The 19,391-nt window shown below is 34.7% G+C and overlaps 1 protein-coding gene across 18 annotated transcripts in view; it reads left to right on the forward strand.

Annotated features, from left to right (window-relative positions):
• Positions 1–19,391, forward strand: part of RIMS2 (regulating synaptic membrane exocytosis 2) — a 561,128-nt gene that overhangs the window by 97,417 nt on the left and 444,320 nt on the right. For all 18 annotated transcript variants that reach the window (XM_040625672.1, XM_040625662.1, XM_040625669.1 and 15 more), the window contains one exon: positions 6,727–6,937. In XM_040625672.1, coding sequence (XP_040481606.1) covers positions 6,727–6,937 — 211 coding nt within the window. The remainder of the gene's footprint in view (positions 1–6,726; positions 6,938–19,391) is intronic.

Here is a 19,391-nt window from a genome sequence, read left to right on the forward strand (position 1 = left end):
CTCAGTAAGATAAAGAGTAAAAATTTTGTTCACTGATTTTAGGTACAGGGAGACCATTGATGAACTTTGTGAGAATTAGTAAGTAGAATGGGAACTAGATTAGATGGGTTGAAGAATGGGGTGAGGAAGCAGAGATAGAATTCGCTTATTTATAAATGGGAAGGGGAGATATGCTCTTCTCGTCAAGGAATCTGAATCTGCCTGTACACCATTACTTCTTCTCCTTTTAAAGATTTTATTTATTCATTTGAAAGAGAGAGAGAGAGCAGGAGGGAGAGGGAGAGAGAATCTGAAGCAACTCTGCACTGAGTGCAGAATCTCATGTGGGGCTCGATCCACAACCGCGAGATCAGGACCTGAGCCGAAACCAAGAGTCAGACGCTCAACTGACTGAGCCACCCAGGCGCCCCTGTATACCACCACTTCCACGTATAGTAGTTTGTCACTGTATAGGACTTGAAGGATGCGTACACGAAATCTCTCTACATCTTCTCGTTACCTCAAACTATTGTCGTCGTGTCCTCCTTGGATTGCATCTTCTTGATCGCTTTTCTCCCCACAGCTGGGACCATTGGATCCCAGCCTGCAGCCTTACTGCTCCAGTCTCTGGGATTTCTGCAGTTCTCCATAAGAGAGTTTCCAACAGTTCTTTAAATAGTTCTTTGGGGTACATGATTCCTAACTTTGTGACTAATATGATGGGCCTTCTCCTCATGTGAGATGCGGCTTCCACTTCCCTTGAGACACTGTGTTTTACTACAGTTCACTTAAGTAGACTGCTTTTTTGCTTCCGTGCACCTTGGTAATTGGCCTACTATTCCAGTGCCTCTAGAACTGAAACAAAACCTTGCTGGTCCTAATATTCCTCTTCCCGCCTTCTTTTTCCTCCCTGCTGGGTTCAGCCATTTCCTGAGAGGAGTGTCGGAGTTCATCAGTGCATCAACGTGTATATGATAGAAATGTACAATATATCTCACACATGGGAAGATAATTCTTCTAAATGGTGCAGAGCTCATCCAATGGTCCACGTAAACTCATGCCTGCTCTGGTACACATTTTATGGGCTTAAACCTCCTGCAGTGGTGCTTGTTTTGTGTTAGCAGGGCTTCCCTTTTGGTGGGTGATAATCAGGGAAAAAACAGTGTATTATCTGAAGTTACATTAATCAAACTGGCATAGCTATTTAAGTGTACTGATATTAGGTGTGAAGAAGGAAGCATGTGTTTGTAATTGAGTAGATATAATGGCCTCACTCATAGAGTTCTATTTTTAATTAACCTACTGGCTTTAGGAGAGCATTTTGAAACTAACATTTTTTTATAGTCAAGGTTTTTGAGGTGTAATTTATTTACAGTAAAATTCACCCCTTTGAGGTATACACTTCAGTGAATTCTGAAAAAACATACAGTTGTATGTCTCCTACCATAAGCAAGATACAGGACATTTCCTTCACCCCAAAAACTTCCTGTGCCCATTTGTAGTTAATTCCCTTGCTCTGCTGCAGTTGCTAGCAACCACTGGTTTGATTTCTGTCCTCATAACCTTGCCTTTTCTAGGATGTCATATAAATGAACTCGTATTGTATGGAAGTGGGCAAACTATGGCCTATAGGCAAACATGGCTACTACTGGCTGTTTTTGTGTACGTGGTGAGTTAAGAATGGCTTTTACATTTTAAAATCATAGAAACAAATTTTTTTAATGATAACATTTTGTGACTATAAAAATTACATGAAATTAAAATTTCATGTTTATAAATAATGTTTTATTGGAACACAGCCATGCTTATTCATTTAACATGTTGCCAGGGGCTGCTTTCTGGCTCACACTTTTTACATCTTATTGAAGAAATACTTGCCTAGCCTATCTAAGAAGTCTTTGTTTAACCCAGGGTCATGATTTCCTTCAGTTTTTTTTCTAGGAGTTTTATAGTCATTATACTTAGTTTTGTGATCTGTTGATTGCAGTTATATAATACATTGAGTTAATTTTTGAATAAGGTGTAAAGAATGAATTGAGGTTCATTTTTTAATCACATGGGTTTCCAATTACTTTTTTTGCACATGAATTTCTCATTGCTTAAAAGATGACTCTTTCTCCATAAAATTGCCTTGACACCTTTTAAAAAAAAAATGACCATTTAAGTAGTGGACTATTTTGGACTCTATTCCATTCCATTGGTGTATGTGTTTATCCTTTGCTAATACTATATTGACTTGATGACTTCTGTAGCTTTATAATAAGTCTTGAAACCATGTAGTATGAGTCCTGTAACTTCTTTTTCAAAATATTTTGCCTATTATAGGAATTTTGCTTTTCTACATAAATTTTAGAGTTAGCTTGACATTCTTCAAAAATCATGCTGAGTTTTTGATTGAGATAACATTGAATCAAGAGATCAATTTGGAAAGAATTGATATCTTAACAGTATAGTGTTTCATCATTGATGTATATTTCTCCTGTTATTTAGATCTCCTTTGATTCTTTTTATCAGTATTTTATAGTTTTCATCATAAAAAGCCTGTATATATTTTGTTCAATTTATACCTGAGTGTTTTCCTTCTTTTGTTTTTTGATGCCATTGCAGACTTTTTAAAATTTTGATTTCCAATTATGCAATGCTAGTCTATAAAAATCCAAGTTTTGGGGATATGCTTAGTTTGTATCTTGTGACCTTGCTAAAGCACGTTTATTATAGGAGATTTTTTGTAGTTTCTTTGGGATTTTATATATAGATAATTCTGCCATCTGCACACAATTTTTTTCTCCCCCTTTCCAGTCTCTATGCTTTTTATTGTTTTAATGCACTGGCTAGGATTTCCAGTTCAATGTTGATTAGGGGTAGTGAGAGAGGACACCTTGCTTTGTTCCTGACTTCAGAGGGAAAGCATTGAATCTTGAACAATACAGTATGATATTAGCTGTAGGCTTTTTTGTTGAAACCCTTATTGCATTCAGGAAGTTTCTTTGTATTCTAGTTTGCTGAGTCAAATGCTTTCTCAGTATATTTTGGCATAATTATATGTCTTTTCCCCTTAGCCTTTTAATATGCTGACTTATATTGCTTGAATTTAGAATGTGGAATCAACCTTGCATTCCCAGGATAAGCCTGGTACACCTGTTTCTGATGTATTATTCTTTAATGTGTTTCTGGATTTGGGTTGATAATGTGTGAGGATTTTTCATCTTCCTATGTAATTTTGGTCTATAATTTTCTGTTATTTTTTTGTATGGTTTTGGTATCACAGTAATGCTGGCCTTAGGAAATTAGTTAGGAAGTATTCCCTTATTTTCTATTTTCTGGAAGAGATTATGTAAAATTGGTGTTATTTCTTCCTTAAATGTTTGGTGGAAGTCATAAAAAAAGCCAGTGAGAACGGGAGTTTTATTTTTAAAGGTTTTAAACTAGTAATTAAATTTCTTTAACACATACGGGACTTGTCAATCTTCCTGTTTCTTCTTGAGTGAGGTGTGCCAGTTTCAGTCTTACAAGGAAATAGTCTATTTTATTATAGTCTATTTCTCATGTAAGTTATAGAATTTATGGGCATAGAATTGTTCATAGTTTCCTTTTGTAACTTTTTGCATTTAATTTTGATTAACTGGAGTCTGTAGTGATGTTCCCTCTATCATTCTTGCTCTAGGTAATTTTTATCTTCTCTCTTTTTCCCGTCTTGATCATTTTGGCTGGAGGTTATTGATTTTTTTTTTTTTAAGAAGCAGCATTTGGTTTCATTGATTTCTTCTATAGTTTAAAAAACTTTTTTAAAAAATACTTTCTTTGGTTTTAATTTTCTTTTTTTGGAAATTGATTTTTTGAGACTTTTTTCTTTTTAATATAAGCATTTATTTTTATGTGCTCCAGGTTTCTATATGATACTTTCAAGGAATATCATACTCCTTCTGCCTAAAGAACTTACTTTATATTCCTGTGGTTAATGTCTTCAGACAATAAATTCTTTCAACATTTCTTTGCCTGAAAATCTTTATTTTGCCTTTATTTTTTTGAAGCATAATTTCACTGCATATGGGATCTTGGGTTGACAGATTTTTTTCTGTCAGTACTTTATATAGATGTTACTCCGAAGTCTTCTAGCCTCCATGGTTTCTGAAAGATGATCTTCTGTAACTTTTACCATTGGTTCCTACATATAACGTATCATTTTCTCTGGCTGCTTTCATAGTTTTCTTTGGTTTTTAGCAGGTTGACTATGAGGAGTCTAGGTGTGTGTGTATTTGGTGTCTGTTCTACCAAGTCTTCTTTGAGGTTCGTGTGTGTGGTTTGGTGGCTTTCATTAATTTTGGAAAGTTCATGGCTATATTTCCTCTGTTCTGTTTTTTCCTTCTTTTGGGACTCCAATTTCACATGTTAGATCAGTTTAGTTCTTGGATGCTGTGTTTGTTTTTTTCTTTCCTTCTCCAGCTCTTCTTTGTTTGTTTGGATATTTTTTTATTCACTTATTTGAAGTTTACTAATCTTTTCCTTAGTTCTTTCAAGCATATCCATGAGCCCATCAAAGAAATTCTTCATCTCTGATGCCATGTTTTCTGTTTCCAGCATTTTCATATGTCTCTTATACTTTCCATCTTTCTGCTTCAGTACCCCATCTGTTCATGCTTGTTGTCCCCCCCTTTTTTAAAATAAATCTTTTACCTTAATAATTATAATCATTTTCAAGTCTGTCTGATAATTCTGATAATTCCATCATCCTTGTCATCTCTGAATCTAATTATGTTAATTATTTTATCTCTTGACAATGGGTGGTTTATTCCTTGCTATTCCCCCCCCCCCCCAGTCTCATGGTTTTGAATTATATTTATGCCTTAAAGTGGGCATGCCTTTTCTGTCAGACTGTTAGTGTTGGAAATTAACTCATCATCAGGTCAGAAGTTCAGATAGGTTTGGATTTTGTTGTTGACATCATTATCTTTCGTGCATCACAGTCTTCAGATTCCTCCAAATTCCTCCAGTGGGTCTACTGCTGTATTGTATTTAGGATGAATGCAGGAATATCACAAGTCGTTTTCAGTGTTTTGCTACCCCTTCAGCCATTTACATCTACTTACTCCACAGGGGGCATCTCTCCACATGCTCTTGCCCCTTCCCCAGCAGTAAACTCTTGATGCTTATTTCTTGATTCTAGGTTTGGGGCAGGGGTAAGGGTGTTTTGTTAAGTTTTCCTGCCCTTCATCTTTGACAGGACCTGTCCATCTGGGCCGTATGGATGAGGTTTGCTCAGAGTTCTTACGCCCTTCTTCCCAGAGAAGTAAATCTGCCTTGTATCTCTGATAGGTTTGGGATAGGAGTTTCCATCCCTCTCCTAGTTATGGAAGGCCTTTGATTTGAGCGAAGGATGTTGGCTGAAGATGGTTTTTTGTCCCTCTTTCATGCGGAGGTTTTTTTCCCTTTAACCTTTTCCTTAGCTGCAGGGGATCTTTGCCTTTGCCCTGGGGACAACAGAGTTTCCTTCTTCCTGTGGCTTATAGCTTTGACATTTTTAGGAGAGAGAGTCTGGGGAATTGTGCCTGTACCCCAGGAGCCACTAGTTAACTCTTTTTCACGTACACGTGTGTGCCCCCAAGGAGTTGTTTGTTCTTATGCCCTGCTCCCAGTCTTCCTCATAAGTAACCAGTAGAGGCCTGCAGAAAAGTGCCTGTGAGTGAATGTGAGCTTTCCTTGAGTCTAGGCCCCTCTCTAGTCCAAACTGTCATGTTAGCCCATACTTGGCCTTTTACAGTTTGTTAAAATTTTAACTGACTTCCTCCTACCTGCTTGCATGGTGGCCCCTCTTTCCCCTCTTCTGCTCTGCCAGCGATGAAACAGTATATTTCATTTCTCTTTGGAGGGGCTTGCTGCTCTTTGGCGTTCAGATTGTTTGTTTGCCTTATATACTCAACTCTCTGATGGGCTCAAGAAAAGTTATGATTTTGTAGATTATTTAGGCTTTTGTCATTTTTAGGTTGGGAGTGACATTATTTACAGCTTTGTAAGCAGAGTTAATTATAGTTTTAAAACATTTTAAAATTTCCTTTATGAAGATATTGGAAGTGAAAAATTTTATAACGATTTATTTTTAAAGAGTAAATAATACCTTTTTCTAGTCATCTTTTTCTCATTTTTTTGTTTTGTTTTTAAGATAAAAATTGGTCTTACTTTTATTTGCACAGCTTTATTTGCTAGGCTCCTGATATTTCACAATGTTTTTAAAGCCAACTAATATCCAGACTGTTGAACAGATTTAAACAATTAGTGAGAGCACTCATCCAGTGTTTTCCCCTCTGTTTGGATTCTTAAGATCACTCCAGTTGAGAGCTGTCTCAAAGATTTGAAGTTCATAGGTTTTGGCTGTACTGCATAAGTCAGATCAGCTCAGTCTATTTCTGAAGCTAAACCTTTGAAAAATAATATTTTAAATATTTTAGGGCATATGATTGCAAATATATTATAAGTAGTAGGTAGAAATTTTACAATTATAACTCAAAGAGATATCTCTATTAACATGTATTAATTGACTTTTAAATTACCATGTATATCAGAGGGCAGAACTAGTTGCAACACTCTTGTGATGTGCCATGTAGGATGTTATTCTATAATCAGAAAACTAAATTTTTATTCTTTATTCTCATTTTATGAAATTTTTGGATACAAAATTGCATATGGATTGTTGTAATTATTATTTTTGAGGCCATCAGGAAACCAAATTTTTCTTATCTGTTTTCTTTGCAGAAAACTTCATCAGCAGTTTGAAATGTACAAGGAGCAGGTGAAGAAGATGGGAGAAGAATCACAACAGCAGCAAGAACAGAAGGGTGATGCCCCAACCTGTGGTATTTGCCACAAAACAAAATTTGCTGATGGATGTGGCCATAACTGTTCATATTGCCAAACAAAGTTCTGTGCTCGTTGTGGAGGTCGAGTGTCATTACGTTCAAACAAGGTACAGAATGAAAATTATACATAATTCTATTATAGTTAAGCTTATAATACAGTTAAGCTAATTGTGAATAAAATAAAGCAGACAATTGAAATTACTATTCAGGTTAATCAGTGAACAAAAGAACTTCTAGTGTCTTCATTTTAGATGAAAGAAATTTTTAATTTTTCCTTTCAGTTGAGGAGATTTGTCTCATTGTTTATGTCCTTTAGCTAATGATTTTGTTTAGAATCATAGGATCTTAAACTTTCAAAGATGATGAAGATAATTTAGAGGTCAATTGGTCTCACTCTTTTATTTTACAGATGCAGAAAACTCAGATTCAGGGAGATTAAAGGTCATTCTTGAAGTCACACACTGATTAATGTTAGAGCAGTGACACTGCTTTTTCCATTACTATATATAATTTTATAACTTTGTAGACCTACTCGTCCTTTGACCCCTGTTTTCTTTCCTTTTAAAAGAGGCTCTTCCCAGCTTAGAGAGTCTGTGTTTTATAATTTTATAGCTTTTGAAGCTACATTACCCTTTATTTTTGGTTTAATATTAATGAAATAAACAATAGACTACGGAATTTAAAGAAGAAATGTTAAGGAGATATTTTGTACTAGAGTTTTGTAGTTTATCCATTCACTTCAGGGAATATGTTAATGCTGCCCAAGGAATGCTTTGCTGAAATAAGCAAAAACAGTATCATAATATGTTTTTCTTAGTAAGTTCTTTAGAATTTGCATTTATCTTCTGCCTAGTATTTTATCACTCAATTCTTTACTTAGGCCATTTCAAAATAGGAAGCTGATGTTTGTACATACATTACTTAGGCATAATTATGGGGATTTGTTCTCCTGTGTGATTTAATTTCTCCATTTTCTCACTGTTCCCGTTTCTCATTGTTTTGTTTTGCCGAGAATTAATAATTTTTCATTCCCCCCCCCTAATCTTTCCCCCTCGTTTACCTGATTATTTTTCTTTTCCTTGACTGGTTCCATTGGCTAGAAACTCCAGCACAGTTCTGAAAAGAAGTGGTGAGAGCACATATCCCTGTTTTGGTCTTGATCTTAGGGAGAAAACATTCAGTCCTTCTCTATTAAGTATTACATTAGCTGTCAGCTTTTCATAGATGCTATCTATTCGTAATTTGCTGAGAGATTTTTTTTTTGGTTTATTTGTTTGTTTTTACATCAGGAATATATGATGGAAATTGTCAAATGCTTTCCCTCCATCTGTTGAAATTAATCATGTTTTTTCTTTGCTTGTTAATGTAGTAATGAACTACATTGGTTGATTTTGAAATGCTAAACCAACTATATTCTTGGGACAAATCCCATTTGCTTTTGATGGATTAACCATCATTATGGATTTGCTTATTTAACCATCATTAACCATTATTATGTAATAATGAGTTTGATTTATTAAAATTTTGTTTATAATTTTTGCTGCATGAGTGTTAGTATCTGTAGTTTTCTTTTCTTGTCATGTTTTTTTTTGATTTTGGTATCAGAGTAACGCTGGCCTGATAAAATGAGTTGGGAAGTATTTCCCTCTCTTCAGTGTTTTAGAAAAGTTTCTGTAGGATTGATATTTTTTATCCTTTAATATTTTGTAGATTTTACCAGGGAAGCCCTCTGGGCATGCTATTTAATTTTTGGGAAGTTTTTAAAGTACAGTTTCAATTTCTTTTAATAGGTATAGAATTATCCAAGTCATTTATTTTTTCTTGAATGAGCTTTGGTATTTTTCAAGGCATTTCTCCAGATCCTCATAAATTGTCAAATTTACTGGCATAAACCTATTCACAGTATTCCATTATTATTCTTTAATATCTGTAGATTCTGTAGTGATGCTACCTTTTTCATTTCTGATATTGGTAATTTGTATCTTCTCTTTTTTCCTAGTTAATTTGGCTGGAAATTTATCAATTTTAATGATCTTCTGAAATAACTAGTTTTTTGTTTCATTGGTTTCCTCAGTTGTTGATTTCATCTTTGATCTTTATTATTTCTTTAATTCTGCTGATTTGGGGTTTAGTTATCTCTTTTTCTGGTTTCTTAAGGTGGGAGCTGAGGTCTTTGCTTTGAGATGTCTCTTCTTTTCTAATATAGGCATTATGTGCTGTCAATTTCCCCTAAGTACTTTTTTGGTGACATCCCCCAAATTCTGATATGTTGTCTTTCATTTTCATTCAGTCAAAAATACTTTCAAGTTTTCCTTTTCCTCTTTGACCCATGAATAATTTAGAAGTATGTTATTTATTTTTCACATATTAGGGAGTTTCCAGAGATCTTTATGGTAATGATTTTTAATTTAATTCTGTTGTGGTCCTAGACATACTTTGAATACCTTGAATCCTTTGAAATGTATTCATACTTGTCTTATGATCAGTATATGGTTTATTTTGGTAAATGTGTGTGTGTACTTGAAAAGGCTGTATATTCTTTAATTTTTTGTTGGAGTGTTTTTAAATGTCCTTTAAGTCAAGTTAGTTAATAGAGTTGTTTAAGTCTAGTATATCCTTTTTGATCTTTTGCTTACTTATTTTATCAATTATTAAGAGAAAGATATTGAAATATACAACTATACTTGAATAATTCTGCTTCCTTTTGCAGTTCTCTGTATTTTTGTTTTTGTTTTATGTATTTTATTAAGTTCTGTTTTTACATGCATAAACATTTAGGATTATTATATCCCTATTAATTAATTGACCCCTTTATAACATTAAATGGCTTCCTTTATTCCTGGTAATATTCTTTGCCATGAAATCCACTTTGATCTTAAAAAAGCCACTCTAACTTTGGTTTACATTTTTCTCTTTTACTTTAGACTAATTTATGTCCTCATGTTTAAAGTATTTTTCTTAGAGGCAGCATGTAATTGGACCTTGCTTTCTTATTCAACCTGACAATCTTTACCTTTTAATTGGGGTCTTAGATAATATACACTTAATATAATTTTTGATATGGTTTGGTTATATCATTTTCCTTTTTTTCTACTTGTATCATCTGATTTTTTTTTTTTTTAAGTCTCCTTTGAATTAGTCAAGCACATTTTATGATTCAGGTTATCTCCTTTGTTGCCTCTTTAACTTTGTGACTCTGTTTTATAGCTTTGTTCGTTCTTTGTTTTGTCATTTTATTAATTGCTTCAGGGTCTGTAGTATACATCTTTAATTTATCATCATCAGCCTTAACCAATATTATATCATTTTATGTATAGTATAGTATAAGAACCTTCCAATAACGTGTTTCCATTTCTACTCTTTTGGACTTTATGTTAGGCGTGATATATTTTACTTTATTTTATAACCTGACAATACACTATTATTCTCTTTTGTTTAAAAAGTTTATCTTTTAAGAAGTTTAAATAATAAAAGAAATAGTGTGTATTTACTGTCATCATTATCATTTCTGGTACCATTCATTTCTTTTTGTAGATCTGTATTTCTGTATGGTATCATATTTTATCTGCCTGAAATTATTTCCTTCAATATTTATTGTGGTGTGAGTCTGCTGATGATGAATACTTTAAACTTTTTCTGCAGAAAATTTTACTTTTTTTTTTTTTAAAGATTTTTTTTTTCTAGGTATAGAATTCTAGGTTGAGGGTTATTTTCTTTCAGTATTTTAAAGATGTTGTTTCACTGTTTCCAATTAGAAGTGTGATACCATTCTCATCTTTGTTTTTCTGTATATAATATGTTCTTTTTTTCTGATTGCTTTTTCTTTTTAAAGATTTATTTATTTATTATTGGGCATGGGGTGGGGTGCGGAGGAGGGGCAGAGGGAGTCTTAAGCAGACTCCACGCCAAGTGTAGAGCTGACTGTGGGGCTTCATCTCATGATAATTCTTTTTATCACTGGTTACGTGAAACTCAATTATGACGTTTCTTTGTGTGTTTTTCTTCATGTTTCTTGTTTTTGGAGCTTTTTTGAGCTTTTTTGATCTGTGAGTTTATAGTTTTTGTAGGGTTTTGGAAAATTTTGGCCATTATTTCGTCAAAAAAATTTTTTTTTAATTAACATATAATGTATTATTTGTTTCAGGGGTACAGGTCTGTGATTCATCAGTCTCATACAATACAGAGTGCTCATCACAACACATACCAAATATTTTTTATTGGGCTTTTCTTTCTCTCTTTTCCTTCAGGAACTCCCATTACGCATTCATTAGGCTGCTTGAAGTTGTTTTACCGCTCACTTATGTTCTTTTCATTAAGCCAAATTTTAGTTTTCTCTTTGCTTTTCATTTTAGTATGTTTTATTGCCGTGCTTTTAAGTTTACTCATTTTTTTTTTTTTTTGCAATCTCATATCAGCTGTTAATACCATTCAGTGTATTTTTTCATCTCAGACATTGTTTTGATGTCTAGAATTTCAATTTTGGACTTTTTAAAATATCTTCTATGATGTACTTAAGTTTTTGTACATGTAGAATATACACTCTGTAATAACTGGTTTGATGTCCTCTTCTGCTAATTTCAACATCTCTGTCAGTTTTTGGTTGGTTTTGATTGATTAGTCTCATTATAATATGTGTTTTCCTGACTCTCTCCTGAGTCCTGTAGCCAATTTTGCATATGTTTATTAGACATGAATTAAGACTTTTTTCCAGTTTTGCTGGTGGAAACGTCCACTGTTTTCTCTCACCCGTCAGGTGACTTTTCTCACATGCATGCTCCCTCATCATTACTAGCTGAATACTTGAGGGACTCCCTGCAGATCTGTGGGGTTCTCCCTCTGCAGTTTTCTCTTCTCTGGTAAGTTGGCCTATAAAACGCAGCTGTGTTGGCCTCCTTAGAGTGTATGTTCTCAAGTTTGTTCTCTTCACCTGAGGATGTTTGCCGAGCTGAACTTCCGCTCCTCTGTACTGCTCTGCTGCCTGGAAAGTCTCTCAAAGCAGTAAGCTGGGGCAACTGCATTGCTTATCTCGTTTGTTTCCCATTAATTTTAGTGATCTCTGTACTTTTTTGCCTGATGTCCAGTGTCTTGAAAAACGATTCCTTCATGTGTTTTTCCCATATTATATTTGTTTGCCAGGCAGGTGGAGAGATCTTGTTCTTGCTACCGCATTTAAGCCACAAGTCGAAGTCTCTAGTGACATCTGATTATAGTTTGCTTGATTATATATTTTCTGGTGTTTAATGTATGGTCACTTTATGCTGAGCAAAGTTTTAGTCAGTAAATTAAATACAGTGAAAAATTGGAATGCCCCTTGAGAGTCTGTTGTTTGTAGTGAACCACAGAACTCTGCATGGTGTGGATTAGCCTGGTGGATGGTTTACGGAGGAAAGAAGGAACCAGTAGTACTTCCCACTTTTTCATGTTTTTTCTTATATCTGAGGGAAGTATTAGGGGAATGAAACATAAGAAAAAATCATCTAGATTTTAGCTCAAGGAGGATAACTTTGGATTTCTTTTATTAGTTTTCCTACATTTTCACTCATAATCGACTTGAGGAAGCATTCCTTTGTATGATATGTATAAAGATTGTCTATATTCTAAATGAAAAAAGTATTGAGTTCAATTTCTCTATTTAAATTGGATCATCCTATGTTTGCTTGGTTGCTTTATGTAATAGAAGAAGGCTTTTGCTCTCAATAGATGCTGAATGCACTTTTTGATTTATCATAGCCCCAAAAGATTAAGCTCAGTGAAATTTGTTCAATTTTTATGAAGTAGAATAATGAAAATACAAATATTTTATAGCTTAAAATTTAATTATAAAGCCATTTTAAAATTTATTTTGTAATCTCCGACGAGAACAAGATAAAAGAACCTTTTGTTTTAATTTTGAGGGTCTTTCATGTGGAGCCATCCTTAACAATTAATTAACTCTTTTGAGGTATATTTATGATTCAGCCAGAATAAATGTAGTGCAGGACATATAGAAGTACCAATACAATAAGTTTTTATGAAATGTTGCTTTCATTTATTTCCTTTTAAGATGACACCCCCTTAGTAAATTAAAGCTATATATTTAGTTCAGATTTTAAAATAATGACTTTATAAGGAAGAAATTATTTTGTAATCATGGAATGGTGATTCTAATAGGACAGACCTGAAAGGTAATTTACAATGAGGATTATTGTAAGCTTCAAAGCATAGCAACATTAATTTTTTCTTTCTTTTGCTTTTTGCTAGGGAAAATAGGTTACTATGTGCTTAAAAGATATCTAATTTTGAAAAAGTAAATAATATACATTTTTCAGAATTGTATTAATTTACAAATGTAATACGTGTAAATTATCAGATTTGAAGCAGAATGAGTATAACTTTAGAATGGTTATAAAAGCAAGTGATCCTTAAGCAAGCCCCCTAAAACATATTGACATACATGTGTTCACTATATCGTATAGTACGAGTGAAATAATATAGACGTTTCTACTGTATAACTAAGTATCATTTATATGAATGATTTTAATGATAAATTTTTAAATTGTGCACTGAGAGATAGAATAATGAGTATAGTAGTTCTGCAGTGCTTCAGGTAGTTCTTTCTTTTTTAGAAATTTCAAGTCACAGGGCATCTGGCTGGCTCAGTTGGCATGCAACTCTTGATCTCGGGGTTGTGAATTCGAGCCCCACATTGGATGTAGAGATTACTTAAAATAAATAAATAAAATAAAAAAAGATTCAGGTCACTGTGATTACGGGCAAGTCTTTAGCTAGTGTGCTGGTGCAATATACAGTCAGTTCCCGTATGCCCAAGGCAAGCATAGCATGTATAAATTTTCTTTTCAATTTAATAGACTTCCTACATGCCAGCATATCAGGAAACACTTGACATTCTCCAGGAAGAGGATGGCCTAAGTTGAGACAATAAAAGAACCAAGTTTTGTTTCTGCCCTGGTGTTGTGTGACTTTTGTTTGACGTATCACTTCATGTCTTAGTGCTTCTGCTTCAAAATCTGTAAAATGAAAGCATCAGTTTGTGATTTCTAAGGTCTCTTCTGGGTTTTTAAAATTAATGCTAGATAACTCATGTCATGCTTGAAGTACCTAAAAAGAATATTCATATAGCCAAATATATTTACTGCTTAGATCATTTTTAAAAAGGAATTGAGGGGCGCCTGGGTGGCTCAGTCGTTAAGCGTCTGCCTTCGGCCCAGGGTGTGATCCCAGGGTCTGGGATCGAGCCCCGCATCGGGCTCGCTTCTCCACTGGGAAGCCTGCTTCTTCCTCTCCCACTCCCCCTGCTTGTGTTCCCTCTCTTGCTGGCTGTCTCTCTCTCTGTCAAATAAATAAATAAAAAATCTTAAAAAAAAATAAAAAGGAATTGAGAAGCTCCATTAATTCTCTTATGTTACTGTATCTAGTACACCGTGTGTTGGTTTTTATACCATCCCACATTTATATGACATGGGAGTGTGGAGGGCATCACTATTTTAGTAAACTGTGTTCATTGGAATTTGAGAAATAGGTAGCTGGCAAGCTTATTAGAATTCTAGACTTCATAGGACTACCCTGAAGCAAATGGCTGCATGAGGTGGATCCTCAACTTCAAGCCTTTAGGCTCGATAACCTAGAATGTGTGAGAATATTATTTGAAATGGTTGTTGAGTGTAAAAGGAAGAATTATTTTCCCTTATTGATGTCAGCCTCCCTAATGGTACAGGATAATATAGGGACTGTGAGAAATAGTCTAACATGCAGAGTCTTAGGACATTTTATACTTCCTCATGTATATCAGCATCATGGGAGGAGGCGAAATAATGTTTCAGGTTGAGCGTAAAGAAAAACATTTTTACCAGTTTACATGAGCTCATTCCCTCTCAACATGGCATCTTCTATAGTTTTCACTGGGCTCAGCCCTGACTTCCATTAGCTGTAGAGCATGATTCAGTGTGGGTAGTAATACCTAGAAGAGCTCGTAAGTTTAGAAAGACTATTGTAGTTACCAGTTTGGGATTGTTTCTCTTCGGGAATCTCTGGATGATTCCATAGGCATTTTATACTCTGAGTTATATGGCAGTGGGTTTGAAAGTCTCCCCCTGCTGTGGAAGGAAGGCTTTCTGGAGAATGGATGAATGTGAATAACTTAAAGGGCAAATTTTTCCATATGTATTCTTTCATTTTTTTCTTAAAATTGATCTACCTGAGAACATTTCTGTTTTGTGGAATCTTCTAACTCACTTTTACGATTGCCTTTATACTCTAAACCAAAAGCATGCTCCTTAACCCTACCTAATGTGAATCTAGTCTTTATATAATGTATTGCCTCAGGATGTAAAAATTTCTGGGGCACGAAACAAAGTGACAATTCTAGACTGTATTGTCCTGAGGGAGAGTTCCTTGAGGGCAAAGCAGTTAGAAGTTTTGTACGAAATATAGAGGGGCAGCACCTTATTTCATTCAGGCAGGAGACTGCTGGTGAGACTCTGGTGCCTCATGTCTCTTTTTTAGAATTAGAACTTTGATGTGAGTTGATTACAGTGACCCAAAATGCCACATTTATTTGAATTTGAAAATGACGTTGGACTCTTTGAGAGAAAGACATATTTGTCTGATGGTTTTTCAGTGTGCCCTGGTTTTCTAAATAGGTTATATAGTAGACATTTTCCATATATTGAATGAGATAAATCTGCAGCTCCAAGATTTGATAAAAATATAATTAAAACATACCTACAATATACAACATATCTGAAAATGCATCCTTTCCAACTATTTAAACTTGAAATTTAAATATTATCCTAAAAATGTGTGAGGGGTACGTGGTTTTAGAAATTTATTTTAGAGAAAAGAAAAAATGTATTTAGGGGCGCCTGGGTGGCACAGTCGTTAGGCATCTGCCTTTGGCTCAGGGCGTGATCCTGGAGTCGTGGGATCGAGCCCCGCATCAGGCTCCTCCGCTGGGAGCCTGCTTCTTCCTCTCCCACTGCCCCTGCTTGTGTTCCCTCTCTCGCTGGCTGTCTCTCTCTGTCAAATAAATAAATAAATAAATAAATCTTAAAAAAAAAAAGAAAAAATATATTTAGACTACTGTTGTATAGCAGGTGCATAGGTATGCTTGGTTAATGGCATATTGTTAACCAATAGCTTGGTTAATGTGCGTTTGAAAGCTTGCTGTCTACTTGCTCCTAACCACTTGGTGGGAAGAATCCTGCTCAGTACCTAATATTCTCATCAATAAATGAAGTAAGCTCTTTATCAGTAGATAAGATGAGCACCAGGTTAAATAGATTTTACTTAGCTTGTATGGGGAAGATTAATGATAGCATCTGCAATGAATTCTAATCATTAACAGTAGACTATATGGTAGTTTAATAGATAAAGTAATTCAGGTTATCACCGAAACTGCAGCATAGTTAGACACTGGGTAGGGGAGCACAGAAGAAATGGAATGCAGACAACGTGTGAGAGGAGGATTAGAAGTAGTTATGAATTCCTCTACCCTTTTTAAGTGGAATACACAAAAAATCTCACCGAATTCTTTTTCAAACAATCCCAAGAAAGTATTTAGCTTCAAACACAAGCAAAAAAATAAATGAGCTCTTATCTGAAACAATATTTTTGTTTTAAGTTAAAAATAATTCTGATCCATAAAAAGAAAGGACATAAGGGGGCACAAAGAAACTATGGAGGTGACAGATATGTCTATTAACTTCATTGTGGTGATGGTTTCATGGATGTATTCTTATGTTTAAACTCATCAAGTTGTATACACAAATATACGCCTTTTTTTTGTATATCTAAATAAATCAATATATGACCTAATTGAAAAAAAAAGGACATAAGATTCTTCTTTGAAGTGTTGTCTTTTTAATTCCCTTTCAATAAATATATTAGAATACCACTGAATCTCACTTAGGTCAGAACAGACTATGTATTTTCTGTCGCTGGAACAACCCCCAGATCTAGTCCTTCTATAATTTTCAACATTTTGAATGGCACCACTATCTACTCTGTCACTTAAACCAGAAAACCAGGAATACTTTCAGGTTTCTATCTCTACTCACAATGTTTGGATATGATCATTTCCTCACTACCTCTATGAACTACTGACTGTGGTCTTATTTAGGCTTTCATCTTCCAGCATCTGGACTAATGTCAGTCTCCTGACTGGTCTCTCTGCTTCCTCTCGTACACATACTTCACACATTACTATTGTGATATTTGTAAAATGCAAATCTGATTACTTTACCTTCTGCTTAAAACCTATTTAATGACGACTCATTTTTTGATGACTTATGAAGTCATCACGACTCATGAAGTTTCTAATGGTGTAAAGAACCCTATGACTCGTACCCTGCCTAACTCAAGGCACATGCTTCACTCCATTCTGTATGCCCCAGTCAAACTACACTATCCGCATTTTTCTTAAATTATTACTGCCATATATCTCTTACGCTTTTGCTTATCCCGCCACTTTTATCTGAATGACAGCTCTGCTTTCCCCTACACCCTGCTCCTACCCATAATCCCTACCTACTTGATGAAGATTTACTCATTTTTCTGGATTTAAGCATCATCTCCCCATCATGCTTTCTTTGAGTAACTCATGTGAATTAATCACTCACTATTTTGTGCCTCAATGGGTTCTGAAGGCTTCTAATCTAGTACTTTTAATATTTTATTATCAAGTGACTCTGTTTCTCTAAGTCCTCTTGTTTGCTATAGGTTTCCATGTGTTTGGTACATAATAGGTCAGTATGAATACTTGTTGAGTGAATGAAGGGAAGAAAGAAATCTGGTGTACTTATCATGGGCATGTTGTTCTGGGATAGGCATTATCTTTTGATCCAGCTCCTTGCTGCAGCCCAGCACTGTGACAATGTTTTTTTGAAGATGGCAGTCCAAACTTATGAATGAATGAGTAAAAAAGATAAACTATATAGGCAGTATATAATCGTTGCAGTTCTTGGAAGAAGGGATTAGACGTGACAGAGAAGATGGAGTAATATTGTAGTGGTGTGAGGGGTGGTTTAGGATTGATTATACAAGATAGACAAGAAGAGAGAGACAAGCGATGGTAGTTTAACTATGGAGAGTATATTGCATTGATATAGAGGGTGGGATCTATCTTTCTGGCAATACAGAGAAGGAAGCAGTAGGAGAAAGATTGAATATCTAGAGATTTTATTAGTTTATTTGAGAGGGAGAGAGCGCGAGAGAGCATGTGAGCAGGGGGAAGAGCAGAGGGGGAGGGAAAAAGAGGGGGGAAGAATTTCAAGCAGACTTTGTGTTGTGAGTGCGGAGCCCAATGCAGGGTTCAAGTCATGACCCTGATCATGACCTGAGCCAACGCTTAACTGACTGAGCCATCCAGGCACCCTGTCATTGAATATCTAGAGAAGGAGTTGAGGGAAACTGACATTAGTTTACTCTGTGACTGGGTAACTAATAATGGAAAGTTGGACAGAGAATAGTCATTGGCAGATGATAATGAGAAGGTAGATTAACACTTTAGTTGATCTTCAGGAGAGGTAATGTAATTGGTTATTAGCAGAAGTGATAAGATAGTAAGGATGGCCATAGGGAGAGTTGATTATGGGGAAAAATGGTGAGTATAAAATTATTAGAAAATAAAATACATTTTTAATAGCTTTTTAAAAGAAGTTTTAAATATATATATTTATACTATTAAACTTTTAATAAATAACTTTTGGACATACTCTTAACCTATTAGAGTTTTCAAGTCTAGTAATTATGACCTGAAATAATTTATTGATCAATTAAATTCACTTTTAAAGAATGCTTTATTTATTTATTTATTTGAGAGGGAGAGAGAGGGGAGCTAGAGGCTGAGGGAGAGGGAGAGAGAGAATCTTAAGCAAGCTCCACACTTAGCACAGAGCCTGATATGGGGCTCGATCTCACCACCCTGAGACCATGACCTGAGCCGAAATCAAAGGATGGACGCTTAACCGACTGAGCCACCCAGGCGCTCCTAAAGAACATTTTAAAATTCAAATTATCCATATGCTTAAAATAAAAATATTTCTTCACAGCAAGTTATTTTTTATATTTCATATATTTATATTTTATGTTTCAGAATATAATTTTTTATATTTCATTAGTCTTTGTCCTAAGATCCTTGATAATATTTTATATTTATACAGTATCTTTGATTTTCATGCAACTCAATTCCAGTTTATTAATGAGCTTAATATCACTTTGGACAAATACAGTGAAACTTCTGACTTAATTGTATTACTAAAATCCGATTAGAAATTAAAATCTGTTTTGAATTTCTTTTCTTTGGAAGGTTTGCTAGTTCAAAGAGAAGGACCATTTTGATTACGGGTCATCATTCTCATTCCTGTTTAACAGTTTCCTGGGGATTTTATGCACTCCTGTAGCTTCAAATACTGTATCTATGCTGATGATTTGCAGATATTATTTCACTGGCCAGATTCTTCTTTTGAGCTCCAGATCCACCTACATAGTTCCTGCTGAAAAATCTCTGTTTGTATGTATTAATTGGCACCTCAAATCACCTTGTCTATACCTGAATTCATTATT

This window comes from Ursus maritimus, unplaced genomic scaffold, assembly GCF_017311325.1.
Source record: "Ursus maritimus isolate PB19 unplaced genomic scaffold, ASM1731132v1 scaffold_9, whole genome shotgun sequence".
Classification (NCBI taxonomy): Eukaryota; Metazoa; Chordata; class Mammalia; order Carnivora; family Ursidae; genus Ursus; species Ursus maritimus.